Source organism: Xiphophorus maculatus, chromosome 6 (genome assembly GCF_002775205.1).
Source record: "Xiphophorus maculatus strain JP 163 A chromosome 6, X_maculatus-5.0-male, whole genome shotgun sequence".
NCBI classification, from domain to species: Eukaryota; Metazoa; Chordata; class Actinopteri; order Cyprinodontiformes; family Poeciliidae; genus Xiphophorus; species Xiphophorus maculatus.
This window is the reverse complement of record NC_036448.1, coordinates 3,580,146-3,595,540: the sequence shown is the minus strand read 5'-3', so window position 1 is coordinate 3,595,540 and position 15,395 is coordinate 3,580,146. Positions and strand designations below refer to the sequence as shown.

Below are 15,395 nucleotides of genomic sequence, written 5' to 3'. Positions count from 1 at the left end.
AGTGCATCATGTGTTGCTGCACACAATAATAAAACTAATAATGCAATTTTATATGGATTTGTTAAAATACGTTTCCTATTTACAAACAGTGTGTTGTTTTCATTTTTAATTATGGGACACGTGGTCATTTGTGATTATTGTTGCAATTTTTGGAACATATTTAATAATTTAAGTTTCCTACTTTAATTTTTAACGGAGGGGTAGTCATGCCACTTTAAAAAAAATCTGTTTATGCATTTACCAAAAAGGTGTATTTTTATTGTTGACTTGTAAAGGATGCATTTAGGTGATTGTGTCCCCTTTTTGTTGTATTTCTTTTTGAAGACCCAAGAAATAAGCAATTTCTCTCGGTTATTTAGCCATTATATTTTCGGTTTTAATAACATAATTTGACTTGTTATAAAATCTACCACTTTCAGTTACGGTTAACATTTACAGACCAGACTTGAGAATTGTATTATTTAATTGTAGTTCACGTCACTTTTCCCTCATCAATATAATCTAATGCAAGTATTTATTTTTAAACAATTAGTAACAAATTGAAGTGCAAATTGTATTATGTGTTAAAACATTACATTGTGGCTCTTTTTAATCACCGGAGGAAACGCAGCAAGACAATCGTTTCTTGTCGCGCGCAGCCCTCTTGTGGTGATGTAAGCGCGTTCGGTTGCCAAGGGCGACTGCTAACAGTGTAAAGGACAAAAACTGCGTCCCTGTTTCAGGACGTTTCGGAAGACCTCGCTGTCAAGCAGGACAGAAACAATGGCTAGCCGTGATTTTGATAAGTTTAGTGACCCTGAGTTTGACAAAATATTATATGAAATTGGCTGGGATTATAGCTTTGTTCTTCCTGAACTGAACGATGCCAACAAAGCTCTAATGGAGGAGGTAAGGCAGTCACGGACAGTTAAAACTCCCTCGAGCTACCTTTGCACGCGCAGCGTACGTTTTACTCAAATGTATAATAAGCTTAAGCTAAGTATGGGTATCTGTCCGGTGGCGAGCATTAAAAGTCAAAACAGATCTTCAGCGTGAAACCTTACAGCGTTTAAAAGCACCAAACGTTTGAGAGCTGTTTGAAACATTTATCAGTTATTTGAGAAGTAGAAGTAAACATTAAATGCATTTTTCTTTCTCGTTTAATTTGAAGGATATTTTGTTCATTTTAGGAAGTTGTTTCTCAGGCATTTTCTTGTCTTTTGTTACTTAAATGGAGCATTAACTAATTGGGGCCTGCCATAGCAATACACAGGGGCAGCTGTTTGAAACATTCATCCGTTATATTTATCGGTTACAACGGCCGAAACGCAGAGTGTAACGGACACCGAGGCCCTGATTACACGACAACAACTTCGGGTGAAAACGGAAGAGTTCCGAATGTTTCCTCTGACAACGGCACAGATTGAAAACGGGTTCCAGAGTGCGATGTTTCTGAAACGTACCGGTGTCTTGTAAACAGAGTAAATGGATCTTTTCTGTCAGGGAATCCCTACCACATGCATAGCATGACGCAAAACATAGCTGCTTCCCACAATCCACAGAAGAAGAAACTACTGGCAATGCTGGTGTTACTACAATTCGTGTTTCCCCATCAGATACGGTTCCCTCGGCGTCTCTTCACCGCTCCGCTCCGCACCGCCCAGGTGGCCAAACACACGCTCCTAACAAGCACGCGCTCTTGTCTAGAGAACTACGGACACCGTGAAAGCTCAAACAACATGTTTCAGCAAAGTTATCCCACTTTTTTCCAACTGCGCTCTAACCAGACGCACATAGTGCGTGTTTTCCCCCAGTATCTGTGGGGAACGGTACCTGATAGGAGAAACTCGAATCGACGTGCTTTCAAGTAGAACTTCTTTTTTTTAAACACATGCGCACTTAGTTTCAAAGAACCTAGCGCCAACTAGTGGCGTGGCGAGAGCATTACGCGTTTTCGATGTGTACCGTTACTGTGTAAACAAAGATTGTAATTAAAACGTCTTCATGTAAATGTAATAACAGAAACAAATATCCCACTAATAAAACGATTTTTTTATATGATCAATCTAATTTTATTAGTCGCCAAATATATACATAAAGTCTAAATTCTCAAATCAGAAACCTCGCTTTTCAGCCTTTAAAGAGAAATTCAAACAACATATTAGATCTATCCAGTATTCAAAAAATAGAGAAATCATCTTTTTAAAGACAAACCGTGTCATGGCCTGATAACTTAAAACCAGCACAACGCAGAATGGATCCGGTTACACTGGTGGTAAGATGAGGAGATGGTGGTGAAAAGCTTATTTTTCTGGTTCCAATAGACACTAAAGTAAAACAGGCTGAACTTAAGTATTTTATTCAGCAAGAATGATTAAGTTTGAGTTTCAACATGGCAAAACTGTATCCTTTAATCCTTGTATCAACAGTTCGGTATGCTGCTGGTGGTGTAATGGTATGGCATGTATTTTTCTGTCACTATTTGGACCCTATACCAATTGAGCATCAACTGAAGTCTACAGCCTACCTGTTTATTGTCGTTGACCATGTCCATCTCTTTGACACTGGGGTTGTAGTTTCAGTTTCTGAATTCTATGGCTTTGTCGCCAACAGATTTATAAAGCTGAGATGCAGGTTCTGCAAGAGGACAATGAAATTAAGGGAATTAGAGATCGACAGCAGCTTATGAGTGAAAACCTCCAGAGGTGTACGCTACAGCTGGTTAACACTGAGGTGAGTGTGTTGGAGCTAACCTTATGTTCTAAATGTGCCGCATACACTGGCTTTTGAAAGTACACGCCAATGTTAAAGTGTCAGGTTATTGTGATTTAAAACAGTATAAACAATGGAAACGTTTCCACCTGTGTTGTGAAACATATTCTGTACAATTTCACTTTAAAATGAATTCATGCATTGACCCAGTTACATAACCGTGCACATAAGTAAGCATACAGATTCAGCTTTTAGTCTTCGTGAGTTCCTACCTGTTGTTATTTCTATTCTGATTAAACTGAAATAGAGACCAGCCATCCTACTAGTAGGACGTAGCCTCCCGTAGCTGACACCACTGATTGCACAGAAGTTGCAAGTCGATTTACAATCAGGAAAATCCTGAAACAGAATTATGCTGGATATACATGATGACACTGAATATCAGAGCCAAAAGTTGTGGAAAATATAAGAAAACAGAAACAGTGTCACTGTCTGACTGTGGCTCAGTGTCTGTACATAGTTTTAGATATAGAGCCGAGTTATGCTATCACATTGTCTGTTTGACTGCGTACAGGCTCTGATAAAGGCAAACGAAAAAGAGCTTGAGGTGACAAAGCATCTGAAGACCCTGGCAGAGAGAGAGCGGAGCCGCTATTGTCAGCTGACAGCTCAGGCCGAAAGAGAGATCAAGTCTTCATATGAGAAGATGGACAGGATAGAGGTCTGAACACAGCATGACTTGAAGAAGAGAAACCAATATAGCGGTGAAACCTGCCTCTGATTCTTCTTTCTGTGTCTTCAGAAAAGCCAGCTGAAGGCAACGCAGAATCTGGAGGAGCTGCGGCTTCAGATGGACCTGGACCAACAGACCATGGAGAACCTCTTAGCGGAGGCGGCTAAAAAGGACGAAGACTTAATGGTCATCATGAAATACACCCAAATGGACGAGCATAAGATCAAGGTTGCTAAGTAACACTTGCAGCTTTGGCGTCATCCTTGTGCCTCCTCAGCTAATATCCATCTGTGTGTCTCATTTAGTCGCTCACTCTGACTATAGAGAAGAAGACTCTGGAGGTCAAAGAGAAGCGCAAAGCACTTGACAAAGAGCTAACAGAGACTAGGTCTACCCAGGTAATGTAAGAACACATAGTAATCACACTGCGCATGTTACTGAATGTATTAGTTTGGTATGGCAAATATTGATCTGGCATTTATTTCAATTTTCCATTTACTTTGTGGTCCTTGTGGGTTTTTTTTGTTTTTTCTTTCCATAGTGGAAATTAGTCTGCATTCGGAGTAGGGGTACAACTAACGATTAATCTATTGAGTATTGATTAATCGTTTTTAAAAATTGGCAAATTTAAAAAAAAAAGTGCCAGTTTTAAAAAAAAACAACTTGTCAATCTGCAGATTTTCATTTAACCACCTTAGCTTTTATTATGCAACATGCACTAAAAGATGCAAATAAACAAATGATTCAATTGCTTTTTTAAACAAGAAAATAATATATATTTTTAAGTGAAGCATAACAAGAAATAACATGTCTTATGTTTTACTTATAACACGACATTTTCCCATGTTATAAGGAAAATAATACCAGTGGAGCTAGTACTTTTTCATCAATATTAAGGAATTATTTGCTTAAAAAATATCCTATATCTTGCTGAAAAGTTACTTGTAAGTTACTCTTGTCTTATTTCAAGTGTACTGAGAAAATTGTGCTAGAAACCAGAAAGGCATTGTAAGATTTTGTACTTTCGTAGTGTTCTTTCAGCAAATGGCCTTTCTTTGAGCCTGCATATTGCAGTTAACGATTAATCAATTACTAAGTTATTTGACGATCATTTCAGTAATTGATTAATCGTGATTAAAACGATTAATAGTTTCATTGCTAAGTTGGAGGCCTTCTTTGTAGTTTTCTGTTATTCTGAATTCTGAACATTCTGTCCATGCAGCTAGCGTTGGATAAGAGCATAGAGGACATACAGCGAGCTCGCGCTGAGATCCAGCATCTCTTCCACCTGTGTGAAAACACCATCAAGCAGAAAAAGCAACTCGACTCAGACATGGAGCGATGCTCATTTGTAAGATGTCTACAACTGGCTTTACTTACCTGTATTTCTACATCCAACGGGACTTTTGCAAAAAAAAAAAAGCTTATTGTTTTTTTTTTTCTTCTTTTTTAACTTCTCTTTTCATTACAGCAAATTGCTCAAGGCAGGCAGAAAACCAGGGAAAAGAACACCTGCGTTGCGGAAATGAAGCACAAGCTGGACACGGAGAGGAGCAACAACAGAGAGCTGCAGAGGAACATCGCCACGGCGAGGATGCAGAAGGCCGTCCTCCGGCAGGACCTGAAGAAACACCAGGAAAACCTGGCCAGGATGCAGGTTGAGGTCAGTTTCTCAAAGCACACGCCGCTCCTCCTTGCTTTTGCCATTCATGATTTGTAATTTTTAAAGACTTGTTTATCCTGCAGCTTGATAGTTACAAGACCACGCTGAATCAAAACAGGTGCGATATGAAGTCTGTTACATCCCAAATCTCCAGGATGAAGATGGACATCGACATCAACAACCATAGGTCAGTGAGATATGAGGAGGCATCTCTGAATCTAAGACCCCGCCTGTTACTGCATGTTACTGCAGTGTGTGTGTGTGGGGGGGGTGTGCATGTGTGTGTTTAGGTTATTAGAGGGTGAGGCCTACCATGCTGCGCTGCAGGAGAAGCTGAGGCTTGTGACAGAGGGCGCTCTGAGTGAGGAAGAGAGAGCTGCGCACATGGAGCAGATCCTGCTGGAGACAGAACAGGAAATGAAGGTGTGCCACCGGAACGCCGACCACTTACTCCTCTTATCTGCTTCTTTCTTAAAAAAGAAAACAAAAAAAAAATTATTCTCAGCTTGTCTGCGTCCAGATATATTCATTGACTTTTTCTTTATTTTCGCCTGAAACCAAATTAATCCATATAATATTTTAATTTGAAGTGTTTGTTTTTTTAGTCTACATTCATCTTTATGTATGAAAAAGATGTTCTTTATGATTCACTCAGTCAGTCTAATATTCCTTCCTTCCTTCCCTCCTGCAGATGCTGGAAGCTCAGCAGCAGGAGCTCATGGAGGAGCTGTTCCGCCAGAGACAAAGTTTCCAAAGTGCCAAAGTGAAGGAGAAGAATCTAATAGCCCTGGCGTCCAAGAATAAGTTCACCATAACCAACTTGCTGAGCCAGCTCACTAAGATGGAGAACACACTCATCAGACAGCAGATGATCAACAACAATCAGGCATGTTGAAAAAACAATCATACGCACAAATGCACTCAAACTGTTTGGCTTTTTCTACACTAGTCAGTGTTTCGATGTCGTTCTCTGCTCTGCGCTGGGTAGGAGGCAAAGGTACTGATGCTTCAGAGGAAAGTAGCTCAGCTGTCAGGTGCCAGCCACACCAACGAAAGCGAGATGCTGGAGGTGAAGGTTAAAGAGCTGACCGCCAATCTGGAAGACAAGAAGGAGACGACCAAAATACTCAAGAACGCACTCAACGAATGTGAGGTCTGTCTGAAAAAACACTTCCTCACAGATTTCCCTTTGAAGTTCCAGTGGAGTTATCACATTTTACATATGGCGAGTGTGTCCCTGGCAGATCGATATCCGCTGTGCGAAGAAAGAGATGGAGAAGTTAGAGGCTCAGAAGAAAGACCTGACTGAGGAGGTTGACTGCCTGTTGGTGCTTTGTGTCAACAAAGAAAAGGAGTTGAAGAAGCTCAAACTGAAGAAGCAGGTGAGTGGCGTGCCGTTCCAGATACTGTTAAACGTTAAGCATCTAAAGAGGGAACAATGAGCCGGGGGAAATTAACTCAGGAATAGTTTTTGGCTGACTTGAACAAATACAGTAAGAAGAACTGTCTTCTTACTTACTTACTTACTTACTTACTTACTTACTTCTTGCTGTTTCCTGCCTTTTTTTACTGTGTGAAGTTAAATTACGCCAGCAGTGTCCAAACATTTTGGTCCAGAATCCCAAAGTTGAAAGTATTCACTGGCCGTATTGTTTTTCTAACTTATGCTAAATCATTTTGTTGTGCTTTTTTTTTTCATCTGCTCAGCAATAAATTAAGCCAAGCAACATTTTAAAGAAACAAAGAGGGAATTTCTTTTATCTTAATAAAAGGCGGGTAGATTCTTAACTTTTTAAGTCAGTTTTTCTTTTCAATTTATTTGATCTAGAAAGCTTATTCCAAGAAACAAAAGTGAGAATTTTTTTTTCAACAAAAACGTCTTCTATTAACCAAATACAAAATTTAATAGAAGAATTAATTTAGTAGGAATACTTGGATTCCTACTTACTATTAAATTAAAATGAAAAGAAAGCACAGCTATTTAGAGAAACTACTTTATGCTGAACATCTTCTGTTAAAAATGAATTAAATGTGTCAAACTATCAATTTCTTCAACTTTGCAATTATGTTCTGCTTTGTGTTATTCTGTCACACCAAATCTCAAAAGATGCATTAAAATTTGTGGTTTTAACTTGAAGGAAGTTTAAATACTTTTGTGAAGTATGTGTTCATTCATTTCTGCATAAAAATGGGTGGATTTCTGTGAGCACAATGTGTTCATTGTAAATGTCTTAGATGAGTTAAAGCATGAAAATATTGAGTCATATGGAATTCAATCCATACATTAATTGTACTTTACTAGGATCATTATATCTGCTCATGTAAGATCATAAAAGAAACTATTTGAGATGTTTTTGTTTTGAACTAACGACAGGATTGCAGCAAACTGGCTTCTTTGTCTTAGTGGAAAAAAAGTGCAGAATGTGGATATTGGGGGGGAAAATAATCATGAAACATATCAAGTTATTTGTGTATTTTCCATCAGGATGGCTTAGTGAACAACAACCTTTTGAAGACAGAGGTGAAGCGCGTCAGGGATATCATCTATATAGACGCGGACAGCATGATGTCATGGGAGATGAGAAAGTTAGAGCTGGAGAAAGCCATGAAAGAGCGGGAGGAAGAGATTCACGTTTACTCCGAAATGCTCAGACATCAGCTCAAGTTTACCGAGCTGGACAGGCAGAAACTGAGGTAAGAAAACCCGTGGTCTGCATACATTTATCGTATCGTTTATCATTTATCGTGGAGAAACGTCCTAGAGCGATAAGAATTTGATTTTAACGTCGTCGCGATAAATTTCAGTTATTGAAAAAGAACAAAAATGACAGTGTGATCGAAAATGCTATTATCTTTTTCTATTTTCTCCATTGTTCACGAGAGCATCAATAAATATCATTCAATTTGAAAATATGATTAAATGCAGTCACAGTGCCCAGTAAGAAGTACGGAGCCTGTTTAAAAATGGGAATGTTTTTCCTATTTTCAATTGCGCGGGAGGAAGAGACCTATTAATCAATAATTCAGTCAATCGAGTGTATTTGTATAGCACATTTCAGCAACAAGGCAGTTCGTAGTCTTGAAAACATAAAAACATCACAAACACATTCATCATATAATCAACAACTGTGAAAATCAGTTACAAACATTACATTTTGTCAAGCGCCATCATTAAAATCATCAATAAACATCAAATATGTTGGTCAATGTAACATTTAATATGGGTCAAAAGTAACTAAACATGTTTCTTGATTTAAAGGAACTCAGTGTTTTGGCTGTTTTGCAGTTTTCTGGAAGTTTTCTCCAGATTTGAGGCGCATAGAAGCTGAATGCTATAAATGCAGTGCCAGGCAGTTACCTAAAGAATAAATAGTAAATAGTTTTTTTTTTATCGTCATCATTTTCCTTATCACAACAATACCACAAAATAAAACAGTAAAATTTTAAGGCCATATCGCTCATTGCTGCAGTACATAAAAATGATGCTTTAATGTGTTATTTTAATCATTTTTTAAAATTAAAAGTTTACATAGATGACATGTTAGGTTAATTTGTCCTTTCATTCTGTCCCAGCATGGAATTAAATGAAGAATTATCTAAAGTCGAAATGGTGAAGAACCGCTTTGAGATCATGGAGAGTTCGCTGGCGGGCTCTGAGGGCGAGAAGTCCCAGATTTACTACATCACTAAGGTGAGACGCCTTTCACACGTACGGAGCCTGTTGTCTTCCCTGCGCACCAAAAACGTCTGGAATTGTGCCGCCTGTTTTCTCCACCAGGCCACGCTAGACAAAGAGGAACTCAGACGGAAGTCAGAAGATATGAAGGAGCACATCCAGAAGATGGAGCTCGAAACCAAGGCTCTGGAGAACACCATCCACTTGTTTTCGGGTCGCTGCTCTGATTACAGCAACGGCCTCAGCGAAATGAAGAAATTCAGTATGTGTGGAAACGGAAACGCAGTGCGATTGCTTTAATAACCTTATGCTTTGGTCAAAACCAACACTGATTATGTTTGTTTAAGGCGAAGAGTACCAGGAAAAGATGCAGCTGGAGGAACGGCTGAAGACCGTCGAGGAAACGCTGAAGTTGAAGAAGCGGCAAATTCAAGAGCTCCGTCAGGAAATTCAGGTTCTGTGAAAAACAAGTCGGCTGCTTCCCTGTAGGGTTTGGGCGAAAAGCAAGTGCATGTCAGAAACTGGTAAACAAAAATGTTAACATAAACTGAACAACAGCTAAATATTGCTTATTACAATGTGCAATTTATCACAAAAAAGGGGAGGGGGGTTTGGGTAGCGAGACAATCTTCTATATTAACCTGATTAGTGGTAGGATGTGATTCAAATTTTTAATGGAGTTAATTGCAGGTCTGTAATTAATTAATCACATTTTAATCAAAAACCATTTTATTTTCAATTCAAAATGCCTTTTTGCTGCTAAAATATTGAATAAATAGACATATGAGCTCAACAATAACGACATTTATTGAAGGATGGAATCCATTCAACTTTCAAGAGTTTCAGGAAGCCCTGATCATTCGTGTGACTTATTTTTAAAAATATATTTTAGAAGTTTGAACTGTGGACGCTGACTGTTTAGCGTTGAGATGCTATTCTAGGCTTGAATAGCTTTGCTGATTGGCTAATTCCTTTTAGCACAACTTGAACACAATAATACTGTTTTCCAGATTGATTTCTGAAGCAGAAATTTCCCCCCACTTGTCCATCGTTGCTGTTTGCGAATGTTGCTTATGCATCACATTTATCTAGTTATACAAACTAATTAGACAAGTACTGATGTTTTAGCACCTCTCTTTCTCTTTATCGTGATGATTTTCTGCTACAGCTAATAAAAACACAACATTTAAAATCTCATATTACATGAGACCGAAACAAACCTATTTTTAAAAAACAGAAATGTGTGTTTAATGAAAAGTATGTTTGATAGCTGCTCAGAGGTTGTTATCTTCAAAAGGCACTTTTAATCTGACAAACAAAGAGTCATTGTGATGTACCGTATATTCTAACTTGTGGAATAGAGGTGCTGTTATCCATGTTATTCTTATACGTGGTTCTCATTTCCTGTATGTGGAAATAATTGTCAATATATTTCAAAATCCAGCTGAGAATATCGTGACTAATGAAAGGTTCTTAGTGTGACATGAGCTCTGGGACTCGTGTCACACCCATCTGGTGTGAATCTCTGTCTGGGTGAAAGCCTTTGTGCCTTTTGTGTGTGTGGGTGTGTGTGTGTGTGCGCTGGTGTGTTTATGTGTGTGTCTTTGTACCGGCCTCCATTTCCAGGACATGAACAGCACCTGGGAGAGCCTCATGCTAGAAGAGAAGGTGGAGAAGGAAAAGACACGTCACGTACAGGGTCTTATTGCTAATCTGAACAAAGAAGCAGCTTCTGCGCAGGAGAGAATTAGCAGAGTCATGAATCAGGTTGGAGAAGAAGTTGTGACACTTTGATAAACACGTTTTACATCAGTCTGTACAGGCAGTTGGAACACAATAAGATACAGGTTTCCAAAACAACTTTGCATTATAAAGAAAATATCTATTGAAAGTTAATCAGTCTCCTTGGTAAGATACAATTTTACTCTAATCTGTGTCAAACATATTGATTATCTATCTATCTATCTATCTATCTATCTATCTATCTATCTATCTATCTATCTATCTATCTATCTATCTATCTATCTATCTATCTATCTATCTATCTATCTATCTATCTATCTATCTATCTATCTATCTATCTATCTATCTATCTATCTATCTATCTATCTATCTATCTATCTATCTATCTATCTATCTATCTATCTATCTATCTATCTAATCTATCTATCTATCTATCTATCTATCTATCTATCTATCTATCTATCTATCTATCTATCTATCTATCTATCTATCTATCTATCTATCTATCTATCTATCTATCTATCTATCTATCTATCTATCTATCTATCTATCTATCTATCTATCTATCTATCTATCTATCTAAGTATAAATTACAGAATACAAAGAGATAATAGATAAGAGAAGAGTTGGATATGTATTCACAAGTATCTAAATAAATAGTCCAGCACAACTTCATATTCAAACTTTATTTGAACTTTAACTTGAAATTATCTTGCAGAATTTTTGGTTAGATTTTAAAATGTTTTCATGAGTCAAATTTATTCTATATTATTGTTTGTGTTTGTCCAACTGTTGTTGTTGTTTTTTTTTTAGTTCACCAAACTGACCAGAGAGGTTCGCTCAGCACAAAGCACCAGAAGTGAAACTCTTGAGGAGCAAGACATCAAACTGAAAGAGTTAAAGCAGTTCAACAAATCCATCAACAATATGTTGAGTAAGGCCATGGAGGAGGATCCTGATCTCAGACCTGTTCTGGAGGAACGCTTTCAGAAGGTGCAGATAATATGCTCTGCATTATTTAGGGATCTGGTATGATGGGACTGTTAAAGTTTACTGCTCCTCTCTTCTGTTTCTCTCAGACCAATCTGCAGTTTCCACCTCCGACCTCCACACTCAGCAGCCAGGGTAGTTTCAAGATGAGCTCTGCTCGAAGCTCCCTGTCTTCCAGGTCACACTTTACATCTGTGGTTTGTGTTGCAAATGTCTGACATAAGTAGACGTTAGGTTTGCTTTCAGATGGGAGAACTGTTGCCCTATTTAGGAAAATTGTCATTTTTAATAGTTTACGTCATGTAACAAGCATGAATTTGAAAAACAAGAATTAGGCACACAAGTTAGTGTTAGATTTTAGATTATTTCTTATCCACAATCTGAGACCCTCCCCACCCCCACATATTTTAAGAAAAATGTTCTTTAGCAAGTTGTAGAGAAGCCCCACTGTTGTTCTAGTCATGACCAAATGAGCTGGAATAATTCTGGCTATATAGTCGATCATTGGTCTAATCACAGCTCATTTAACTGCAAATGTATCAGCAGTTGGCTGGACAACCCCTTTATTTTTCGCCACTGGCTCACTTTTGTTGCCAATCCATATATGATCTTGGCAAAAAAGAACCTTTTAAGCACGGCACTATGGGAGTTGTAAGTGCAGAAATCTACAAACCGATCCAGAAAATGTCACAATTTTTCTTATCCTTGATTGTAATACAACCGCTCCTATTTTCATCGTTTTTTTCAGTCTTGAATTCCATTCAATGTGGCTATTAACAGTCTTAAATTTGACTTTTTGTAACATGTATATACCCTGATTCTGCTTATTACTGCACAGCCAAATATTAAACCCACAAGAAATCAAACTTCAGTATTATCAATCTTAAGTCTGCCCACCATGGCAAAGAAAACCAACACCCTTCAAATAAATGATTAAAGCTCTCAATCATTTTGATATTCATGTCTTTGATGAGTGGCTCTGACAGCTCAGTGTCTTCCTGATGCTTCCCAGGTCTTCTGCGTCGTCAGCTGGCAGCAGCCATTCAAAGTCTTTGCCTTGGGTAAAAACGGTAAACCTGAACCTGGACCTGAGTGCTGCCTATCCTACTATCACTTCTCCTAAAAGTCCCAGCTCTCCGAGCAGCAGTGACAGCAGCTCCAGCAAAAAGACGAAGTAGCCGTCGCTGGCTGCGTTTCTGGCCTCTCGCTAAGATTCAGCTCATTTCTTGGTTTTGTAAAATCAAAAATGTTGATTTTTACAATGATTTTCATTCCTTGCAGATGTGAAGTTTTGTGCATTGTTCATAAATATGTAATATGTTTTGCCCAGTTTAGTTTTGTTCTTGTGGTTTTCTGAGGTGTGATTATCTATTGAACGCAAAGACGCACCAATAAAAGTAAAAAGATGACTCTTTTTTTGTTGTTTTTATTTTAAGGTGCTAAAGGCTAGAAAGTGCATAAATAACTTCAGTGACATCATTTATTCACCGCAGTTCGTTTACTACAAACTTTTTTTGATTAACTCCAGCCTCTTTGTCTGTAGATCTGAAACATCTTTAATAGGTTCCACAAGAGAGTGTTAGCTGGTGGGCGGGGCTAATGTTGATCTTGTCTGAAATCTGTGGCCACACAGGACCATAGTGAGCTCTCTTGTGAACTTATTAGAGATATTTGAGACCAAACTATAGACATAGCTGCTGGAGTAGCTTAACAAACGTTTGTAGGAAACAAATTGAAAGAACCTCTTAAAGTTATTCTCACACTTCCATGATTAAGAATTGAAGCAGCCCTAATCCCGCCACCACTGATTGGTTTGATCTCAACGCTGCACTGAGAAGTAGCTCGTACAATAAGCTCAGCAGATGCGCAGTTCCACCAGGTGTTTGCTAATTGCTGCTAGCTAGTTTGAGGAGCTGAGTGGGGGATGGCCGCTCTGTGAGGCAGGAGCTAAGAAACTTGTAAACTTGAGCTCTGAGGAGGAGCTTCATCTCGAAGGCGGAGCTAGGCCCACCTAGGTGTTTTTCATAGTTGAATGGTTGCCACGGGAGATCAAAGGACTTCTCAAACATGAATGAAAGAATCAAAGCAACAGTCCAGGTTTTTGTTTTTGTTTTGATGAAGGCATGACATAACATGTAAAGCTCAAAAAAGTTGATCTTATGTTAAATAGAACTTTCATTTCCTCTACATAATTCTGTAAAACACGTTGCACTCGTGGTGATGAAGCTTCATGGAAGTTCTTCTTTGTTACTCATGAGACACACCCTGCTGTAAAGGCGCAGCGTCCTTGAATAGACCAAATCGTAGCCAGACCCTTAGCAGGACCAGAAGGATCCGTTTCGTTTTGACTGGATTCAGACCTCAGCATGTCGCTTTTGCTCCTGCTTATCGGCTGTTTGGTCTCAGGCGCCGCACAGGCAGGTGAGCAACACCTGTGTACGTCATTGGAAATGTGATGTTACATAGCAGTTCACCAAACTGAAGTGGATGTCTATGTCTTCTGAGTGTCCTTTTCTCCAACCCTGGCTGTGACAGATGCTCCTACTGGGTCAGCACCGGTCCTTCCTTCTGCGAACTCGGCAGACAGTGGTGAGCGTGATTTTATCATGAATCCAACACAATTAAATAATTTCCCTGCTGGGATGAATAAAGTAATTCTTCTTCTTCTTCAAAGCAGGAAGCCTTCTCTTAAAACCTGCTCGTTGTGTTTCTGTTGCAGTGCTAGTATTCTTCCAGGCGACTATCGAATCCCACCATGAGCTGAATAAAACCATGCTCGAGCAAGTCGTAAAGATGGTAAACTATTAATTGTCTTTATGAAAAATAAAAACCCACCTACAATCAGGTGTGGTTTTTAAATCCAAGAACTCTCATGCATCCTGTGTTCCAGGTTCAGGGACTCCTGCAGGGACTTCAACCACATGCTGATCTCCATCTGACGCTGAAGAACGTCACCAAAGTCTGAAACTGCTCCTTTAGCTGAGCTCGCTCGTTTTCATATGGGCATTAACCAAAAAAAAAAAAAAAAAAAGTAAAAATAAGAATCATTCTATCTAATGCACCTATTAAGATTTATTCACTCATAATTAAGTAAGTCTGTCATGTTTTAGATGTAAACTTGACGACGGGAAATTAAACAAAAGTTTAACTCTGTACTTTCTTGTCACACCACCAACTGAATCTTGCAAAACAAAAGCAGAACTGTTGATAGAGAGCTGGTAAAGTGTCACGTAGTTCCTCATTCAGCTCAGATCTACGTTACAAAGCAGCGCCTGGCTGTAGAGTAGAAGGAAAATGAGACATGATTTTCAAGTTGCTTCTTTTTTTTTCCTTCTAATTAAAAATCTGAAAAGTGTGGGGTGCTTCTTTGAAGTCATCCTCTCAGAGTCAATTGTGCAAGTTGGATTTTTACTTGGACAGCTTGTTTTAAGTAAATAATTCCTTAATGTTGAATATTTAAAGCAGTACTAGTTCCACTGGTTCACTTAGAATAAGACGTTTTCCCAATGTTATAAGTGAAGTTATCTGCCAGTGGACCTAATACATTTTCATCAATATTAAGAAGTTATTGACCCAAAACAAGCTCCTATCTGTTGCTTGTAAGTTAGTTTTATCTTATTTCAAATGTACAGAGATATTCGCACTAAAATAGGCAAAAATACGTGTTAAGATTTTATTTTTAGAACAGCTGCATTTATACTTAAATGGAGCAGCAAACACAGAGAACTTTATTTTATGGACTTTATTTAGGAGTTTCACATTAGATGGGAATGTTGACAAATGCTCACTTTTTTTGTTGTTGAAAATAATAATAATAATAATAATAATAATAATAATAATAATAATAATAATAATAATAATAATAATAATAATAATAATAATAATAATAAAAAAACTGT

General features: G+C 38.2%; 1 protein-coding gene and 1 long non-coding RNA gene across 3 annotated transcripts; both read left to right on the top strand.

Moving 5' to 3' along the window:
* The first annotated feature begins 676 nt into the window (after window positions 1-676).
* On the top strand, window positions 677-12,905 carry ccdc39 (coiled-coil domain containing 39). Of its 2 annotated transcripts, XM_005802378.3 has the most exons (20): window positions 677-888; window positions 2,593-2,712; window positions 3,266-3,412; window positions 3,494-3,652; window positions 3,730-3,822; window positions 4,647-4,775; window positions 4,896-5,087; window positions 5,171-5,274; window positions 5,378-5,510; window positions 5,779-5,973; window positions 6,076-6,240; window positions 6,332-6,469; window positions 7,573-7,781; window positions 8,661-8,778; window positions 8,866-9,025; window positions 9,111-9,217; window positions 10,390-10,530; window positions 11,320-11,499; window positions 11,586-11,674; window positions 12,509-12,905. In XM_005802378.3, exons 1-20 carry the CDS (start codon window positions 763-765, stop codon window positions 12,672-12,674), a joined length of 2,871 nt encoding a protein of 956 aa, XP_005802435.2. In that variant the 5' UTR covers window positions 677-762; the 3' UTR covers window positions 12,675-12,905. The 2 variants fall into 2 exon arrangements, with proteins under 2 accessions (XP_005802435.2, XP_023190650.1); XM_023334882.1 differs by lacking the exon at window positions 10,390-10,530.
* Window positions 12,906-13,667: 762 nt separating this feature from the next.
* LOC111608982 lies at window positions 13,668-14,556 on the top strand. The gene is made up of 3 exons (XR_002752950.1): window positions 13,668-14,085; window positions 14,216-14,292; window positions 14,387-14,556. It is a non-coding gene; the product is annotated as an uncharacterized LOC111608982 (long non-coding RNA).
* The last annotated feature ends 839 nt before the right edge of the window (window positions 14,557-15,395 follow it).